The sequence below is a fragment of the Silene latifolia genome, chromosome 2 (assembly GCF_048544455.1).
Source record: "Silene latifolia isolate original U9 population chromosome 2, ASM4854445v1, whole genome shotgun sequence".
NCBI classification, from domain to species: Eukaryota; Viridiplantae; Streptophyta; class Magnoliopsida; order Caryophyllales; family Caryophyllaceae; genus Silene; species Silene latifolia.
Window position 1 is genome coordinate 192972673 of NC_133527.1, and position 22089 is coordinate 192994761.

The following is a 22089-nucleotide window of genomic DNA, read 5'->3' on the forward strand; positions in this document are numbered from 1 at the left end:
TACCTCTCACATGACAACTGACGATAGCATAAACTTGGAGATTTGCAACCATGACTTTCTTAGACAAATATCAATTCCCTCACTCGGAGATAAAGTCGATTTTGACAGCAGTAATATCAAGGCATTTGGTCCCGGACCTAGGCACCAAAGCAACTTCAATAACGTCAACATCCTCAACACCAATTTCCTTAAGAAACGTGTTCAATGCCAACTTTAAAGTACACTTCCTTTTCACCTCATCCTTACCATTCATCATCTTATGCTGCATTCCCCTATGAGGCAACGCCGTATAAGACCCGGCCATCTCCGGTGTCACCTTGGTGTCTTCGTCAACAATGTGGATTTGATAAGGGAAGTGAGAAGAAGAGAATGGTGGTGGTATTTAATTATTTGGTACTCGGAGCAAGGAGAACGGAGACAACGGAAGTAGCATGTCAAGTAGCTTAATATGAAAGCAATCGCTGCATTTTTGCCCTCTGTAGCGAGATATGGTGAATTTCTTAAAAAAAAAAACGCGGAAATGATGACGTGGACCCATTTTTGGTAAATAGTTTGAAAGCCGCCCTATTTTGTTAAATAGTTTGCGTTTGAACCCCATTTAAGCAAAAAGTTCCATTAATGTAGACGTCGAATTTCACAAATTCGTCATCAGCATGACATAACTCAAACTCGATCACTAGGATCTCCTCCTCCTTCTCCTGCATAGTCCAACCTGTTTCTAGGAAAAGAATATATACATGTTCTTCCAACTTAATACAGCCTATTCAGTTGAGTCTAGTGGTTTCTTCTCTTTTGTAATTTTGTGTTGCGCGCCTTGCCACTTTGCCAGGGTTCAATCCTTCCCATTAACATTTTCTCTTATGCTTTATTATTTTTACCTTAATTTACACCAACTTTCCTAAATACCTCTAATTAAAAGTTTACCTCGCACAAAACACACTTCTATCATTCTAAGTTAATAACCAATCGTTGGTTGGCGCAGTGGTAGCATGGGACTGTGCTTGGTAGGGAGGTCTACGGATCGATCCCCCACAACTGCAATTGGGAGGGGTTTAAATACCGTAATCCTTGGACACGCCCCGAAATCCGGATTAGTCAGCCCAATGTGGTTCGGATTACCGGATGGTTTAGACCAAAAAAATCATTCTAAGTTAATAGGTATACATTCTGTTTTTCTTTTTATTTTGTTTCTTATAGATTATTTTCTTCTTTCAAGTAGCTTAAATATACAAAAGTGTGCATATTTTAGCCCCAAATCCAAGCTATTTTCAATCTCAATTCCTCGCCGTTCCAGTTAATAGTTATTTATTTGGCTTTTTTCAATGACTATATCATACATAGATGATAGCTATTAATTAGGGCGGAAAGAGTATTAAATTAATTTTGAAAAGTATTTGTTAATGAGTAAGTCTCGTAAGAGTCCGCCTCTTACTAAATTAGTAATATTTTACGGATTACAACATTTATACTTTTTGATGAAGGATTGATGTTGGTTGTTATTTCTAAGTCGATGGTTAAGTACTCTAATGAAATCCGTGTTTATAGTTGCTACAGGTGGATACGTTAATCAGTAGACCTTATTTAAATCGGTCGTAAGTATCTGCTCCGTATTAAATTATCAACTTCAAGCCTTCTAATGCTTTTTAAAACTCAAAATTTTTCGATCATCAAGTGTAATGTTAAAATCTAGCCCACCATACTTTTGATTCCTGGATCCGCCCTTGCTTATGGCACGATTATAGTCGTGCACATATTCGGGGTCCTTCGATACTACGTGGGCCGGGCGCCGTATTTTTAATATGCACGGGTAGTCCTCTAAACTGAACTCATTGATTTTATCTGGGAACTTTGGTGGACAACAATGGTCGCCTACCGAGTTATCCCATTGGGCATCGGTTAGAGTACATCTGTACACGTCCAGAGCCATTGGGTCCGCATTGGCCGGGGACTCGGTGGTTAGTGGTATGGTCGACCCGTATAATCCCCCTAGGCCAATGAGCATGTTTCGTCGGTCCAATATGGGTGTTTTATTAGGGTTTTCATTGTTATTGTTGTGTTTTTTGCATGAAATTATTGATTTTTTCGAGCGTAGGTGAAAATTATTGGAAATTAATTGAGGATTTTGGGGAATGGTGAGATTATTGATGGTTGAAGGAGACAATAGTGAAGCCATTTTAGTTTCTTACGTACGTAAATGTAATCTTGCATGAGATAAGTAAATAAGAGAATTCTTTAGGTATTTATAGTGTATAGTTTGGTGTTAAGTGGTTAAACGCTAGCTTAATTTTTGCACTTGTCACTTGTGCGAGAAATACAGTTTGTCTCTCTTATGACGGATATAAATTATAAATAACAAATTAAAAAAAGGAGTATAATTATTTTCATAAAGAGTAATTATCCACAAATTCCTATTTATTATCAGACAATGATTACTCACTTCCCGATCTTTTGTTTTAGCACAAAGAACAAAGAAAGAGAAGAGAACCAATTATTGAATTAAAAGCAGATCAAATTGAGTGTGAACGATTAAATTGTTCATTTAAAAACATTTCTAAAATAAAAAGCTAAATAATTGACTAAGACACCATAAAATAGAATATATATACAAATAATTGAGAGAGTACTTTTTATCTTAAAATGGTCAACATTTTTCCATAACAAGCTTTTAACGCGCCTGATTTTATTGTGACCGTAGAATTCAGACTATTGAGCCCAATATATAAAAGACGGTAGGTATTAGATAGGGAGTAATAGATTCATATAAATGATATTGAAATTAAAAATCAAAATTATTAGAGTACTTGTAAAAAAAAAAAAAAAATTATAAGACCATCCCTAAGCAAAGATTGCACTAATTAGGTTGCGGCTCGGTTTTACTCTTAATCCCACTTTATTTATCTTGACTTACTTTCACCCTCCTAAGCAGAAGGTCACGACCTAGGTCATCAACTCAATTATTTTTCACTTTCCAATCAATTACATCTCTCCACATTATATCACCTTTTCATATATGCAATATTTTATTAATTATTAATATTATCAACCAATCACATATCGTCACCTATAGGTCGTCATGAGTTGGGTCAATTTATTCCACCAAAAGTCACAAATTGACCTCCTCTCCAAAGGTGACCATAATTTTTTGGTTAATTGGTGATTAGTTTGACCAAGTAAGGTCATAACCTAACAATTAACCTCTTGCTTGGGGATGGTCCTACTCTCTTAGACACAAAATGTAGGTGTCACCATTTTGTAATTTGTACCACTCGAATAGTTTAACCGAAAACCTTGAGTATATTGCACTGACGTGGCACCTTATTAAACACCAAGCGAAAAAAAAGGCAGGACATACTACCTAATTATTTTTTTTTATTTTTTTTTTGGTACATTGCAGGCAGGACATTATACCTAATTATCTACGGAGTATAATAAATTCCTTAACTTTCCAATTTACCTTGCTACTTTGTGTAACCAATTTTTCACTCCATTGATGATGATATAACTGACGGAGAGCAGGTTTATTTATAATTAGGATTCTCTCCATTTTCTAAAAGAAATGGAGGGTCTACTTTCTATCAAGGGTTAAGATTTCATCTGAAAAATCTCATGTTAACCCACATGTGAGTGTCCCACATCAAAGGAGAAAAAAAGATTGTTCCACTTTATAACCAAGGGGCTATTCCTCCTATTGCCAATTGGTTTTAGGATGGAACCTCCCTTGTGTTGTTAAGTGGTCTGTCTCACATTTGCATCATTTAAGTATAGCCTTTTAGCACACACACTCTCCTTAGGGTTCTCTCTACTAATGAATCGCTATATTGGGCTATACTTAAATGATAGCTAACAAATACAACCGGTTTAATAGTGTGTCCACATAAATTGTATTGGACCCAATATATTCTTATAGATAAAAGTAATCTAAGATCTAAATGAACAGATAAAAGTACTCTAAGATAATCTAAGGGCACTAGCAATAGAAGGTTTGTCAAAGGTTAGTAAGATGACATGTCCTCTATTTTTGAGGTTTGTCTACAAACCTTCTATTGTTAGACACTGTTGAGGTTTGTTATTAAGAAGGGTTACTAAATTGTATGATGGTTTGTAGAGAGAGAGTTTTTGAGGGGAGGAATAATAATGTGGGCCACTTTATTAACCTGGTAAAGATTTATCTATTATTGGGATGAGGTTTGTAGCCTTGTAGGTAGATAGGTTTATATATTAGCTTATGCCCTAAGATCTAAATGATCTCCACACAATTTGCCCTCTGTCTTGTCTTCGTCTCCTGCTAATATGCCAAAGTACTAAATCCTCTCAAAACTTTTGTGGTGCCAGCTTAATATGCCAAAGTTGGGCTTGATTCAACGCATTCTTATTCTATTCACGTTTAACCCACTTTTTATTCACTCGGTCCCCACTCGATTTGAACTTATAAAGACAAAAATACAAGAGCAACAAGCAACTTCATTTAAAACTAATCCACTAATGTAAACGATATAAAATTAAAATGGGTCACTAAAGCTAATACGACTTATTGATTAGATAGAATAAGAGACAAAATATAGGTTAAAAATCGGTAAATTAGGTGGTTGTTATCAGGGCTACTATATTGCAACCATAAACGACAAGTAGAGTATAGAAGAATTGACAAAAGTGAGAAAACAACAATCTTAAAGCAGAAAAGAGAGCAATTAATTGCCATCGGTCCCAGACCTAGGCAAGGGACAAAAGTCACCTCAATACTGTCATCTTCCTCACCACCATCAAGCAAAGTGTTCAATACCAACTTCAAATAACTCTTCCTTATCTTCTTCTCATCATTCTTCCCACTCTTATGCTTTCTCCAATGAGGCAACGACGTATAAGTCCCGGCCAATTCCGGTGTCAACTTCGTGTTATTGTCATCATTAATTACTATGATCGATTGGATCATTAATGTAGACGTCGAATTTCACAAATTCGCCTGCACGAGTTAGCTCAAACTGTGTTACCTATTTCTTTTTTTCTGTATAAGTAAAACCTTCAATAATTCTAAATTGTGTTACCTATTTCTTTTTTCTGTTAATTGGTATAAACCTATGATTAGAGGAAGATGAAGATGTGTGTTATGATAATTGATATGTATTGTTTTACAATATTAGATATAGTTTAGTTTTAATTAGTATCTTTTATTGATTATTGATTATTGATTATTGATTATTGATTATTGATTATTAATTTATCAATAATAATTAATTGTGAATTACGGTTTTATCCCTACGATTTTGGCGAAAAACTAAAACTACTTCTTAATTTTTTTAGTTTTTTCTATTAGGGTGTTACCGAGACTCGGTAACACCCAGTGTTGCGCGCTCTAGCACTCCTCATTTGAAATTAGGTAAATAAATATTTTTCAATTACAGTATTTTGAAAAATGTAAAACGATGTGTAAAAAGAAATTTTTGAGTTTTGAAGAAACCCAAGTCCCAAATGTGAGGGTTGTCCCACATTGATAAAAGAGAAGAAGAATTACCACTTTATAAGGCAAGAGGCTATTCGCTCTATTACCAATTGGTTTTAGAGTGGAACCCTCTTGAGCCTGTTGTATGTGGACTCTTTCTCCTCCGTTTGGGTGCGGCCCAGGCCCGTTGTTGAATTTGTCCAGTCTGTGTGAAAAGTGGGCCTCACATGTGAGAGGGTGTGAAGAACCCCAAGTCCCACATGTGAGGGTTGTGAGGGTTGTCCCACATCAAGGTGCTCTATGACAAAACCGGGTGGGGTGGGGTGGTGTTGGCCAATGCATGATCAAGGTGCTCTTCACAAAAACAAGGTTTGCATGGCTAGCAATCAACACAATATTTAACCTAATGCACCCTCTATTTCGGTCCATTTTATCTATGTCAATTTATCACATGTCACAAGTCATGTAAAATTGTTATGCATTTTTAACATATTAAAAGTCAACGCATTAATAAAAATACGTCATGTACAAAATCGACTTAGTAATTCATAATTACTTGTACCAAAATGATTTACCAATTATAAATCACAACATCTTGTATTTATAATAAATTATTCATTCAAATTTAATTGTTTAAAAAATGACAATTTCATCTAAGTAATAAAACAATTCGATCACTTAGACCGTATCTTATTTAATCAAATTATAATGAGATACGTAAATATTACTTCCAAAATCGTCCGTCAATTTTAAGTAATTTAATTAATCCGTATCGTCATACGATCAATTAAATAATCAATTAAGAGTGTTACCCTTTAGGTATGACCTAAGGGGATCAATGATCACCACCGCCGCATCACGACGTAATGTCAAACTCTAGTCAGCCAATCATTACCGATATGTGTGGACCAGTTGACAGTAAAATATTACTTCCCACATGTATTCTTAAAATGAGACTTAAATATGTGATCATCATGATCGACAGTTGTGATCGCATTATTGTCGGAGGACACATATTCCAAAAGGGACTACTCCATATAAGTTATTCACAAATTAAACACTTAAACACAGTCAATTATTAACGATCCCGTGATTTTCACGGGCTCCAAAACTAGTCTATAAAATCTTATTAAAAGGCTAGCCTCAAAAGGTCACGCAGACAATGCCACGTAGGATAAAGAAAAGCCGCGTATGCATTTGCAATGTCACATCTTAATCCGCGTGTCACTCTAATCTATAAAATTTTATTAAAAGGATATTTGAAACACGTATTAAATGTCACGTAGACATCGACTAAAAGCCACCTAGGATTATAAATGTCACGTAGACATCGACTAAAAGTCACCTAGCAATAAATTATTTTTTAATCCACTCTTTTTTCCTTCTTTAAAAAAAAATAACAAAATCGGATTAGTAATCCCATGTTCTTTTACTCCACCCACATATGAATCAACTACATATACAATTTTCAAAATATCATCTTTCCCAATTTTTTTTGCCAAAATTACTTTGGATTGCCGATATCCGCGTTGAAATATATTTCTATCTATACAATATAGTTAAATGACTAGCTTGAAATATATACCATTAAAAGACTAACTTGAGTAGTATGATGTGACAACTCTAAAAAACCTCCTAATATGCTATAATATTTCATGTCTAATTAAGTTCTAATAATAATAATAATAATACATTCAAGATGTTATATTATGCATTTACTCCACTTTTGTTTTTCCTCTTCTCTCATTCATTGTAAGTTCGTAACCTAATTTCAACCTTTCATCTTACTCTTGAATTCTTAATCTTAATGAATGTTATAACATTTTTTTTTATATATATAGTTCATCTCTTTAAGTGAAATTACATATCTTTTGTGTATATCTTGGTATTGATTTTTTTTATGGTTTTTTAACATTTCTATTAGTAAATTAAGTCTAACCTCTTTATTTTGTTGTCTTTTATAGGATTCAATGTCATGCTCTTCTTTGATGTGAACGCTTTATTGTTATGTTGTAAGTTACTACTTTCACCTATTGTTTTATTTTTCCATTTTTTTTTATTTGTTTAACCCTTTAATTTTCATATATGTATAGTTTCTATTCTTACCAGCTTTGAGTTCAACATGACAAACAATACCTTATATTTCACCTCATTCATAATTTTTTTAAAAAAAATTAAAAATATAAGTTGCAAACAAAAAAAAAAACAAAAAAAAATAATGCAAACCTTTTATCTCCCTTCCATAACTTTGATTATCAATTTACCCTATTTATTTAACTTTATTATCTTCTTAATGATGATCTTTTTGCTTTCCCCTCACCATTATATAACAATAATCATAATTTCCATGTTATTTGAAAAATTGGTATGTAAAGTACAATATTATAAAAAGGCAAAACTAAATATTTCAGTAAGTCATCTCACTAAGCCATGTGTCATAAAAAAATTCATTTTTTATTATCATGTGTCACATGCTTATTAGTAAAAAAAATTTAAAAATATAAAGTCTCAAACATACAAAATAAATTAAAAAAAAATTGATTCAAATTTTTTATCTCTCTCTCATAACTTTAGTCATCAATTTACCCTATTTATTTAACTTTATTACTTTTATTTAATGATGATCTTTTTGCTTTCCCCTCACCATTATATAACAATCAAAATTTCCATTTTATTCCAAAAATTGGTATGTAAAGTTACATAGATAACTAGAATATTTTTTTACTTTTTTTCTTTATTGTATATTGAATTAATTAGAATCTTATTTTTTATTATTTTTGTGTTTTCAAATTGCAGGAGGATGATACATACTCACATAATTTAAAAATATTACCTTAAGCAACTTTTTATTAGTTGAATATGCAACTCTTTTCACTATGAAGTTTCATGCATGCGGCGGCCCTAAAATCTCATCTATAATCTATACAATCTAATTAAAGGGGTACTTAAAATGACAAATTTAATTAAATGTAACATGAAAATTTTAATGTGACGTGGATTATCAATTTATAGTTACATGGCATTGATTTCATTCACTCATCTATAAATAAATAAATCTATACAATTTAATTAAATGGTACCTAAAATGACAAATTTTAATGTGACAAAGGAATGTAAATGTAATAACCTTTTTAGCTAGTTTCCTCTCATCTTTATACCTATTAATAATTAATACATTCTACTAATTTAGCATATCACTTTTTTTCTTAAATGTTGAATTTTTGGCTTCCCTACTCATTATATTACCTATACACATTGTCATATTTTTGTCTACGATTATCATCTCTTGTGTTATCACAATATCTCTACTTGTCTACCTTAAACACCTTTGAGATTTTATTGTGTCGGTCTAAACACTTTAATTCATTCAATCAATAAAGAGAACTTAAAATAACGCCTAAATATTTGTTGGAAGATAAACATTCATAGTCCATAATCTTTAAGCTGATTAAAACAATAAATTATTAACGATCCCGTTAAAAGGTACCGAAACTATATTACATGATAATAAATAACTAAATAAATGCGTGAAAAGTAAATTTTAGAAATACCTCATAAATCATATTTGATCATCAAATTAAAAAGCCATTAACTTTGCACGATTGGATCCAAGTAATGATAATAACTACTCTGATCCGTATATGAAGCAATCATCAAACCTGCAAATAATTTGCCACAATTAGATCCAAATAATGATAAAAATAATATTACAATAATGTAAAGACACACATTTATTAGCCACAAGAATACTATATAAAAATTAAAATCATAGTAAAACGTAACTTGGGTAAATAAAATTATAGTAAAACGTAATATTGGTGATAATTCGTAGGGATATATATATATATATATATACAAAAATAGAGTGTTAATTTGGTAGAATAGTTATCTTATGCAAATAGGATTCCTGTGATGTTAGTGGTAGAGTTTTATTTTATCTAAGCCATGTTTTATCTCCTGCTAGCATACATATTCGTAATAACAATAATATAATCGCATATTATATAACTAATCACATGTTACATTGTATTATTTTAATTAAAGTCTTTCAAAAACGTTGGACTCTATATAATCGCTCGAAAAAAGCTTCCTTTATTAATATAGACTAGATTTAATGCCCGTGCGATGCACGGGCCACTTGTAATAATTTGTTTTATAAATGTTTTATAACCATCTGATGAACGTCACATTATAGAAAACCACAACCTCAAATCTTGCTGCCTAGTACAATAGGTGAGTAGTATTATAACTCAAACCAACCCAACCTGAAGTCCTACTCAATGAAAAGATTCAACTCAAAATCTAACTCCATGTTGATTGAACAATGCTCAAAATGCATTTTTTTTCATGAACGATGAATAATTAAAGTTAATTTTTAATGCATAATAAGTACTCCGTATTATATAATCTTAGTAATACTAACTCGTACATTGTGAATTTATAGTATGGTCGAATTTCAGCCTGTTTCAGAAACTTACAAAGTGTAATACGGAGTACATACTCATGAGTCAGGAATCTTAAAACTTCACATATCCCATTAGGGGACAATCTAGTCAATACAACCTAGTAATTAGGTTCTAATTGGAAAAAAGCTTTTATCTAGTCCCATTTTAACACCTAATCGTCGGCTACTCCAGTAATACAATAACGAAAATATAATTAAATGTTTATTATGTAGGGTGAAAATCACTAACACTAAACTATGTTCCACCACTCATATTTATGTATGAAATCAAAAAAATTACGTATCTATTTATATCATGATTATCTTACAGAAATACGAATTATGAAGCACATGAGTTATTTGTATTGTATTAATATTGGAATTCTCCTATTATTTGTTGTTGTTAACGCCAAACTCTAACAAATACTCTGGAGTCAAGCTCATCACTTTTGTTGTTTTGCACTACACATTCTTAGACAATAAAAAACAAAAAGGAAAAGGCAAATTTAGAAACCTAATTATATATGGATAATGATACGGCGTCATCGGGTGGCCAATTTTAATTTTTTTGATTTACACCCTCTCAAACGCACCCTTATTATGGGGTCCCACTTATTCTATGGTATGATCCATTATTTTGTGGGTCTCTATTTATCATGTGAAAGGGTGAGCGTTGACGTTGAGACGTGGCACACACCGACGCTTAACTCATTTTCCAAGTAGAAAAGTCTTAAAATTAAGATTTTATACTCCGTTAGATGAATAAAAATAAAAATAGTTTATTATGTCTAATACAATTCCAATGGCTTCCTTTTAAAATCATGTCATTACATTAAATATCATATGCATGCATATAAGTAGTTTATCTTTCTAATTTCAAAGTTGGACAGGGACACAATGGTGAATGAAATTGGAAATAATAACGTAAAAAAAAAACTTTCATTATAATATCATTATCTATCATATCTATGCACTAATGAACAGAAATTCTTTCCGTGTTAGTTCGATAAGCTTCATGAATTCCATACAACCATGATACATGCAGTGATGCAGGCAAAACAATAAAAAAATGAGGATTAAAAAAAAAAAAAAGAAAAATACTCTATGGTTATTTGTTGTCCTTTTTCATATGGAGTATTGGACTATCTCAGTCAATTGTTATCATTTTAATATTAGGATGTCTCTATCAATGTTATCCCTTTTCTTGGTCTTTACGCCAAAACTAAGGGACAATAATTTTTAGGAAAAGCAGTGAAAAATTAACGTACAAAACTCAAATAATGGAGCAAAGGTATGTATGATATTCCCTTTGTGGAGGGAATGAGAAGTGGTATTTTTCGGGTATTTATAGCAAACAGAGAAACCAAATTCTATATTGATAAAATTCCTATTACATACATGAATTTAAAGAGCTCTATTGAAACATATCATGAATGAGAAGATCGTATTTAATATATGATGTTAAATAAAAGAGATAAAATACAAATAAAAAGATCTCAAGTTATGTACCTGTATAATAAGACGTTAGTTGTAGAAATAATAGATTCACTAATCACTAATACCCGTCAATATAATATATATCCAGAAAGAATTGTAAACCACCAAATTTTTTGGCTATATTTGTATGATCAACAAAGAAATATTATATATACTTTTTCGTTATGGTTAGTGCTCTCCATCGGTATGTATCAAGTTCGATGCTTTCTCGAGTTGCGCTTTCCATTGGTGTGAAGACGCAATATCATGCATGCACAGTACTTATATCTTACTTTGTAGTATGTAGATGTGGGCCCTAAACAACACCAAGCAAAGACGATCTCTTAGGATGATTACCATATTTCGGCAATGTAAAAACTATGCTTGTTCATTCTCTCCCGTGATCTCCACCTCCTACCAAAAGAATAAAATTATGATTAAATTGTGTATGCATCAAGTATTAAGAAAAAAAATTACGGAGCATATAATCATTGATAGATAAAAATAATAAATTAAAATATAGAAAAAGTAGCATGATTTGTAGCCAAGACCAACAAAACTATAATAATACAAATAAACATGTTAATGAAAATTATCAAAGAATGAATAGCATGGAAAGACCGTAAGAGTAGTATGATTTTGGAATCCACGCACACCAATATTTATAGAGCAACGACGCAAGACACCGAGTAATATAATGCAAATTTTAGTTATAATTGGACTCTACAATCACACTATGAATGAGTTAATTAATGTAGAACTCAACTAATTAACATGATCCTTTTAGAACTCTAGTAAAGATTAGGTAGTTCTCAAGTTATTTATTTTGGAGGTTATGATCTCTATCCAAATTCTATTTTATTTGTTTTTATCTTTGATACAAACACCTCCAAACGTGATCTTTTTGTTGAGTATTATTTCATATTATTGTAATCTATTTTTTATATATATTTTGATAGCTCTTAGAGTTTCATACATGTTGGAGACTCTAATATTGCTCGAAAAAAGCTTCCTTTATTAATATAGATAGATAGATAGATAGATAGATTAGATAGATATAAATTGTAGATCTAAAATCTAAATTTAACTCAACTAATGATCTCTACACAATTTGTAAAATTGAAGAGATAATAGTAATCTAATATCTAAAACCTACTCCTAGTACTGACAAAAGTGAGAAAACAACAATCTTAAAGCAGAAAAGAGAGCAATTAATTGTTATAAAGGGAGAAGTAACATGGAACAACAATCTTAAATATACAGGGACCAGGCGAGTAAACTCAGTGTCAACTTCACAATTGAGCCTACGGCTACGGAAAGTCGGAAATGTTCCAAGAATCAGTGTTGTGCCTGGAAGAATTGGAGGAAATAAGGTAAAAGAAAGTTGACAACGAACTGATACTTTTTGCTGCAGCTAATCTATGTTAGTCCAGTCCAGCTCTTATTGTTATATTCTCCTCCATTATTATTCATCGGCATCAGACATGATGAGTATAAATAATCTTCGACCATTCATTTTAAATGAAAATACCTCAAGCAAAAACTAATGATGATAACGATAATAAATCAAGGGGCTATTCATCCTATTGCCAATTGGTTTTAGGATGGAACCTCCTTTGTTGAGTGGCCTGTCTCTCCTCCATTCGGGTAAGGCCTAGGCCCAGGCCCATTTGAATGATTTAACAATAATGATGGTGTAGACGTGTAGTCGGATAAACCATTTGTTTCCTTATTACATCGAGATTTTATTATTGGATCGTTGTTAAGAGGAACGAAGTTATGACTAAATCTTACCCAGAACCGTATTTTTAACTTCATATAGTAGTACAATACGAACCTATTTAAAATGGGATTTATACTTTTGTTTTCTTAAAAATCATTTAAAATGTTGACGCATGAATATAAAAAGTGTTAAGAATTAAGTGTTTTGAAAAATGTAAAACGATGTATAAAAAGAAATTTTTGAGTTTCATACTCCGTACACGACGAAAAATGTAAAACGACGTGAACAACCAACTATTATGCACTTCGAGTCGCTTATCGGGATTATTAAGCTGAGGGTACGCATCGTCACAATACGCACAATGTATTTTAGCTTGTTGATATATACTCCCTCTGTCCCGGTCATTTGTTGTCCTTTTCCATTTTGGGGTGTATCAGTCATTTGTTGTCCTTTCTATTTTAAGAATGAATTTGATGAGTAATTTGATCATTCATACTCAATTTATTCCACTTGTCATTTAGTAATTGGCTTCCTCCCCTTTCCTTGGTCTTTGTGCCAAAACCAAAGGACAACAAATGACCGGGACGGAGGGAGTATTACGTGGGTCTAATGGCGTAAGAGTTAAGACCCGTACGCATTATACCTACGGCACGATTATAGTCGTGCACAAATTCGGGATCCTTCAATACTACGTGAGCCGGGCGCCGTATTTTTAATACGGGGCTCGGGTAGTCCTCGAATATGAAATCTTTGATCTTATCCATGTCGAACATTGGTGGACAACAGTGGTCGCCTATCGAGTTCTCCGATTGGGCTTCAGTTAGAGACTTTAGAGTACATGCGGACACATCCAGAGCCATTGGTTCCGTATTAGCCTATCTTTATACGTAGTTCCTGCAGTTCTAGTTCCTACATTAAAATATTAATTTATTTTTCTAAACCTAATTTATTTTTCTAAACCTACGTAAAAACCCTAATTCTTATTTTTTATGTTTTATCAAGACCTACCTTAACCTACTTTAACACAACACTTATTCAATCTTTAATATACCCCGTGTAAATAAAAAATAATCAAAAAAATTAAATTTAGACCCAATAATTTTATACATATTTAAATTTATATGCAAGTTATTTATTTTTTAGCATTTTCATATTTTTTTTTGTACATACCTTCATGTATCAAATAAAGGAAGTAACTAAATGTAATCCAAAATATATCAAAAGTGGTCTCTATTTATAAAGCACAAAATTGTTAAAGCATTGGTATAACTATATAAATTTTCTTATTTGTAAAACTGTAATTAAAACATTTTAAAAAATAAAGTTTACTTTGATATTTTTGATTTCTTTTAATTAAAATCATCCTCCACTCAATTAGTGACATGTGGACAAAAAAAAAAGGAGTTCCGAAATGTGGTTTTGGAGGTCCTGGGAGGAACGCATTCTTGCCCATGGTCTGCATTTTCTATTTACTTTTGTTTTTTTTTTTTACTTATTCAAGACCTAGACCTTATTAGACTTACCCATAAACATAATTTTAATCAGCTTTACGCCCAAAAAAAGCCAGGACCTGCTTCTTTATGTAACTAATTCCGTCACCATAACCGATTTTTCACTCGGTTGATGATAATAACTAATGAAGCGGAGGTTTAATACAACTTTTCAATCTTCTATGAATCCATAAGATCAGATAGAGATTAGAGAATGCCAAGGAAAGATCAAATGTTAGGGTCATACCGTGTGACTACCGTCGTACTGTCTTCGTCTTGATGAGCGACAAGTAAACAAAAGATTCGTGAATGAATGGCAGCTAACAACTTACAAAACAAAAATCTTAAAGCAGAAACCAGCAAAAAAACAGCAAATTGATTGCTTCTACAAGCTTCTGAATCTAACGTAAATATATGGGGACCCGGCGAAAAAACTCACTGTCAACTTCACAAATAGAGATGAAGCTCAGTAAAGGCTGACTAGGCCATGGCCGGTTGGCGACTTTTTCAAAAAAAAAAAGATATTACTCATTGGTAATTTTTTGGAAAAATTAACTATGATTCGAGATAATATAGGTAAGAGATTGATGTTACGGCTCTAGGTAGAATTTGAACTGAACTTCGTTCCTTACAGGAATGTTCAAAGAACACTCCCATTACTCTTGTTTTGTTCCTTAATCAGAGAAAGTACGTTATAGACATCATTAAAGAGGCAGGAATGGAGCACGCAAAGCCTGTTTACACGCCAATTCAGCAACACCATAATTTAGCACTGGCAAAAGGAGAGTTCTTGAAAGACGTGATGAAGTATCGAAGGGTTGTAGGGAGGCTGGTCTACTTGACGATAACACGACCAGACCTCGTGTATGCTATCCACGTACTATCTCAGTTCGTTCATGAACCTCAAAAGGAACACTGGGATGGTGCAATAAGAGTTGTTCGTTATTTAAAGGGAAATCCGAGTAAGGGAATCGTCATAAATACTAATTCGGATTTACAATTGCAGGGATATTGTGACGCGAGTTATGCGTGTTGCCCATTAACAAGGAGGTCTTTAAGTGGGTATTTTGTTTCCTTGGGAGGTGCACTAATTTCATGGCGATCCAAGAAGCAAGTGACGGTGGCTCGGTCTACAGGGGAGTCGGAGTATCGTGCAATGGCTGGTATAACAAGTGAGTTAATTTGGCGGATAAAATCTTTTTTAGCCTCGTTGGGTGTTTTTCACACACAACCTATCGATTTATTTTGTGATAATGAAGCTGCACTTCATATTCTGAGGAACCCGGTTTTTCACGATCGGACAAAACACATCGAAATTGATTGTCATTTTGTCCAACAATACTTGGTGAACAAAACGCTGAAAGCACGTCATGTACGGAGCAAGGAGCAAATTGCGGACATCTTTACGAAAGCTTTAGGAGGCGCGGCCTATGACTACCGTCAAAGCAAGTTGGGACTCGGTTTACCGAGGGCTCCAACTTGAGGGGGAGTGAGAAGATACGTTTAATGATATGTACATATTTAATATGCTTTGTTTCCTATTCCTTAGGTTAAGCGTTGGGTAGAAGTAGCATTAGTCTTTTATTAGGTGTTTAAATTCCTTAGTTTAAGGAATGGAAGTTGTATATATATTGTACATAAGAAGAAGGAGAATATTATCAAGAATTCCTCAAAATATTTTCCCTGTTTCAATTTTATCATTTTGGAAAAAAAAAATGCTTTTAGACAAGTAACGATTCCCTCTGTTAAAGGCAAACTCGATTTTGACAGCAGTAATAACAATGCCATCGGTCCCAGACCTAGGCACCAAAGTCACCTCAATAGTGTCATCATCCTCAACACCAATTTCCTCAAGCAAAGTGTTCAATGCCAACTTTAAAGTACTCTTCCTTATCTTCTCATCCTTACCATTCATGTTCTTCATCCCACTCATTTTATGATGCATTCCCCTATGAGGCAACGACGTATAAGTCCCGGCCAATTCCGGTGTCACCTTCGTGTTATTGTCGTCATTACTATGATCGTTTGGATCATTAATGAGACGTCTAATTTAACAAATTCGTCTAGCTGCATGAGTTAGCTCAAACTCGATTATCACTATCTCCTCCTCAAATTCGTCAATATCTGTGAAGAATACCATATTATCCACATGTGAGTGTTCCACACTGAAGGAGAAAGAGAGATTGTACCACTTTATAATCAAGGGGTTATTCATCCTATTGCCAATTGGTTTTAGGATGGAACCTCCCTTGTGTTATTGAGTGGTCTGTCTCTCCTCTATTCGGGTAAGGCCCAGGCCAGCCCATTTGAATGATTTAACAATAATGATGGTGTAGTCGGATAAACCATTTGTTGTTTCCTTATTACATCGAGATTTTATTGAATAAGTATTATTGGATCGTTGTTAAGAGGAACGAAGTTAGGACTAAATCATACCCAGAACCGTATTTTTAACTCCATATAGTCTACAATACGAAACTATTTAAAATGGGATTTATACTTTTGTTTTCTTAAAAATCATCTAAAATGTTGACGCATGAATATAAAAAGTGTTAAGAATTAAGTGTTTTGAAAAATGTAAAACGATGTATAAAAAAAAAATTTGAGTTTCTTACTCCTTATACGACGAAAAATGTAAAACGATGACGTACAAACTGATAGATGAACCAACTAAACCAAAACCTTAAAGTTATGGTTGAAGCCCAACTATTATAAATATTTCTATTACGCCCCCTCACTCAAATGCCCGTTGGGCTTGAAGAGTGGCTAATTGTACACCGGCTCTCCCGTACCGTGTGCTGGGTTTCCACTTCGTGTTTTTGAGGAGTTTTTGAGGTTGCCAGGATTTGAACCGTGACCTTCGGTCACACTGGCTCTAATACAATGATAAATGAACCAACTCAACCAAAACCTTAAGGTTATGATTGAAGCCCAATTATTAAAAATATTTCTATTACAAACATGACTATACCCAAAAAACACAAATGCGTAATACCTACCTGTACCTGTTAGGATCGTATAGTGAAGAATCAACATCCTTAAACATTTCCGGAATTCGTATACCATCAGGATGTATGAGCATACATGTATAAATATCTAACCTACTATGTAACTAACCAGGTTGTTAGGTTGTTACAATTCAGTTAGTCGGTTAGAGTAATCAGTTATCCACATCAGCAGTGGTTGTTAGGAGTAGTTAGCAGCTATACATTGGCTATATATATACCAACTCTCATGTATTGAAGAGGGTATGAGATTCATATTAATCAAATGACCTATTTCTTACTTTCCCTCTCTTAATTCTCTCTGCATTTCCCTCTCTATAATCTTCATCAATATTGAAGGTTCACATGGTATCAATCGCCATTGTTGAACGATCCTCATAAACCACAAAGCTTCCGCATTAATCTTCATCTTCTTTCTTTTTTTTTTTTCTATCAATTCTTCTTCTTAAAACATGCCTGAGGTTACAGAAACACAAGATTCTTCTCAGAATTCCTTCTATTCTCCTTTGGATGATCCACTCTTCTTGTCACCAAATGATCAGCCCAATCTTCAACTCACTGCTTATCTCTTTGATGGTAATAACTTTCATCAATGGCAGCGAGATGTGATTCAAGCACTGGTTTCAAAGAACAAGGTGGGATTCATTACTGGGGATTGCAGTGTTCCTGATCCATCTGACAAGAAGTTTAATCAGTGGGTTAGATGTGATCTCTTGGTTCTTCGCTGGATTCTTAATTCAGTTTCCAAGACTCTAAGGGATAATTTGCAGTATGCTGATTCTTCCAAAGCTTTATGGATTGAAATTGTTGAGCGCTTTGGACAACTTAACATTCTTGAGCTCTATGATCTGAAGAAGACTTTGAGCAATCTGGTTCAAGAGAATCTTTCTTTACTGGAATATTACAGCAAGATCAGGTCACTTTGGGAAGGCATTGATAACATGGATCCTATGCCTACTTGCAAGTGTGGGGTCATGTCTAAGTGCACCTGCAATATCATGAAGCGTCTTCTTGATAGAGAGACACAAGCAAAGTTGATACAACTTTTAATGGGGTTGAACTCTGGTTATGAACAGGTTCAGACCACCTTGTTGTCCATGGAGCCCTTACCTCCAATAAACCGAGCTCTGGGGATGCTGCAGAAAATTGAGAAACAGAAGCTCATCAATGATAGTACTTCTGAGTCTTTGGTTGAAGGTGCTGCTTACAATGTCAAGAAGAGAATTTCTGATACTGCTCCTACTGATGAGTCCCAGCAGAAGAGATTCAAAGACGCATCAACAGAATTTTGTACACATTGTGAGAGGAAGGGCCATGACATTGCTGATTGTTTCAAACTCAAGACCTGCACTTTTTGCAACATCAAGGGTCATATTCAGGAGCGTTGTTACAAGTTCAAGGCTTTCAATGCTAGAAAGAACAAGGGTAAAGGAAAGGGCACTGGTTTCTCAAGATCAGCTAACAATGCTTATACCACTTGTTCTGATCAAGATGATGAGTATGTTGATGTTACACCTATTGATGATCATTCTGCTATTGTATCTCATAACTCTGGGAAGGCTACTACTGATCAAGTTTATCCAGACATGGTGCAAAGCATTGTAGATTCAGTCACTGCTAAGGTTCTTAAGGCTATTTCTGATAAATCAGCACCTGAGATTACACCCCTGCAGTCTTCTGTCCATTTTGCAGGTATGTCTACTGTTAATTCTTTGCCTATCAGTTTTGATTGGATCATTGATACAGGAGCGTCAGATCATATGGTTTCCAATTTGTGTTTGTTGTCTGATATTAAGCGACTGTTAAAACCTGTTCATGTATCTCTGCCTGATGGATCAGTTAAAGTTGTTCACAAAGCAGGAACAGTCAGGTTGACATCAAAGATTACTTTGAGAAATGTATTGTATATACCTGATTTCAGGCAGAACTTGCTTTCTGTTGGCAAATTTATTTCTGCTACTGGTTTGATTGCCATTTTTTTGTCAAATGGTTGTAAATTTCAGGACCCTTCAAATAGAGAAGTGGTGATCACAGCTAAGAGATATGGTGACCTTTACAAGTTCAGGATGTCACTCTCATTATCAACTATAGGAATAAATAATGTAGTGTGTAATTCCCTAGTTCAGGAAACTGTTCATACTGTAAATAGTTCAAAGAACAAGAGTACTAATGTACAGTTGCTTCATAATAGGCTTGGCCATGGTTCCATTGATAAATTGAGGCATATGAATGTAACATCTGATATAGCAATAAAAGATTTTTTTTGTGAATCATGTGTACTTGCCAAACATCACATTCTTCCATTTCCTAGAAGTAAATCTTATGCTCATGACTGCTTTGATTTGATACATGTAGATGTTTGGGGACCTTATAAAATTCCAACTATGACTGGAGCTAAATCTTTTCTAACTGTTCTAGATGATCACTCTAGGAACACTTGGGTTTTTCTCATTCATAACAAGACTCAAGTCCCTGGTTTGGTTAAGGGATTTGTAAAATATGTTTCTACACAGTTTAATAAGTCTGTTAAGACCATTAGATCAGATAATGGTACTGAGTTCTTTCAGGACCAATGCAAACAATTCTTTCAGTCTGAGGGTATTATCCATCAAAGGAGTCTTGCAGGTAGACCTCAGCAAAATGGTAGAGTTGAACGCAAACATAGGCATTTGCTAGACACAGCTAGAGCATTGAGGTTGCATTCTAATCTTCCAATTAAATTCTGGGGAGATTGTTTGTTAACTGCTACTTACTTAATAAATAAAATGCCTAGTTCTGTTTTACAGTGGCAAACACCCTATGAGATTTTGTTCCAACAACAACCATCATATTCTGAGCTCAGGGTTTTTGGCTGTCTTTGTTTTGGCACTGTCCCTATTACCGAGAGAGATAAGCTTCAAAAAAGAGCTAGAAGATCAGTATTTATTGGCTATCCGTTCAATCAAAAAGGATATAAGTTGTATGATTTAGAATCTCATGTCATTTATACATGCAGAGATGTCATATTTCAGGAAAATACTTTTCCTTATAAATGTAACATGACTGATACAGATCAGTTATCAGCTTCTTTACCTCTTGTTGACATACTTCCTGATATACAACAGGATGATCAACAGAGGACTGATAAACAGCTGATTAGACAGGATAATAATTGTCATTCTCAGTCCAGTTCTTTAGCAACTGATAATGTTGTTACTGATACTCCTGAGATTATTACACCTGATATTATTACTGACTCAGGTAATACTGAGGATACAACAATTGTTGTACCTCCTGCCAGGAAGTCAGGAAGGCCTAAAAAGCCAAGTGTGTTATTACAGGGTTTTCATTGCCCACTGAAAAATTACAGTGTCTCACAACCTTCTGCTCTACATGTAAAGGTTGTCAATGATTTGTCTAATTTTGACAAAGAATATGTTATGTCTTTATGCAATGTTGTTGAGGCTCATGAACCTTATTCCTATAATCAAGCCAAAGAGGATCCTCAATGGATAGAGGCTATGAATCAGGAGTTAAAGGCTTTGGAACAAAATAATACATGGGATTTAGTACCTCTGCCAGCTGATAAAAAAGCTATTGGTTGTAAGTGGGTATATAAGATCAAACATAAACCAGATGGATCAATAGAAAGGTATAAGGCAAGGTTGGTTGCCAAAGGTTTTAATCAAATTAAGGACAAGGATTATAAGCATACGTTTTCACCTGTTGCTAAATTTGCAACTGTGAGAACACTCCTGGCCTTAGCATCAATAAGACAATGGCATTTGCATCAACTTGACATCAATAATGCGTTTCTCCACGGTTTTTTAGAAGAGGAGGTCTATATAAAGCCACCACCTGGCTATACACAGGCTAGGACAGGACAAGTATGCAAATTAAAAAGGTCATTGTATGGATTAAAGCAGGCTTCTCGCCAATGGAATCATGAGTTGACCAAATTTTTGTTAAGTGTAGGCTTTGTTAAATCAAAGCAAGATTATTCTCTCTTTACTAGATATGATGATCAAGCACAGAAGTTTCTGGTTTGTCTTGTCTATGTTGATGATGTTCTCATCACAGGAGATAAGTTGGAAGACATTACCTTGCTAAAAGCACAATTACACAGTCAATTTACAATTAAAGATCTTGGCCCCATTAGATATTTTTTGGGTTTGGAGGTTGCTAGAAATGATCAAGGAATCTTACTAAATCAGCGAAAGTATGTCTTAGATATTCTAAAAGACACGGGTTTTGAAGAGACCAAACCAGTCTCCTTTCCTATGCAGAAGGGACTCAAGCTTTCTACTGATAGTGGAGCCTTATTGAAAGAACCAGAGTTATACAGACGACTCATTGGTAGACTTTTGTATCTCAATATGACAAGACCGGACATTTCATACACTGTCCAACACTTGAGTCAGTTTCTTTGTCAACCACGAGAGCCACATTTACAAGCTGCTCATCATGTACTAAGATATTTGAAGGGTACAGTCAATGTTGGCCTTTTTTATCCTGCAAGCAGTTCTTGTCAGTTA

The 22089-nt window shown here is 33.9% G+C and overlaps 1 protein-coding gene and 1 long non-coding RNA gene across 2 annotated transcripts; one reads left to right on the plus strand and one right to left on the minus strand.

Annotated features, from left to right (window-relative positions):
* Positions 1–4760: 4760 nt before the first annotated feature.
* Positions 4761–11990, minus strand: LOC141644101 (uncharacterized). The gene is made up of 3 exons (XR_012543889.1): positions 11715–11990; positions 8989–9096; positions 4761–4960 (listed from the first exon to the last, which is right to left on the minus strand). It is a non-coding gene; the product is annotated as an uncharacterized LOC141644101 (long non-coding RNA).
* Positions 11991–17928: 5938 nt separating this feature from the next.
* On the plus strand, positions 17929–19837 carry LOC141632196 (uncharacterized). Its single transcript, XM_074444763.1, has 2 exons — positions 17929–19267; positions 19579–19837. The coding sequence occupies exons 1-2, from the start codon at positions 18028–18030 to the stop codon at positions 19590–19592; spliced, it is 1254 nt and encodes a 417-aa protein (XP_074300864.1). The 5' UTR covers positions 17929–18027; the 3' UTR covers positions 19593–19837.
* Positions 19838–22089: the final 2252 nt, after the last annotated feature.

Coding starts and splice junctions, on each gene's coding strand:
- LOC141632196 (XM_074444763.1), top strand. CDS start 18,028: ATGCCTGAGGTTACAGAAACACAAGATTCTTCTCAGAATTCCTTCTAT.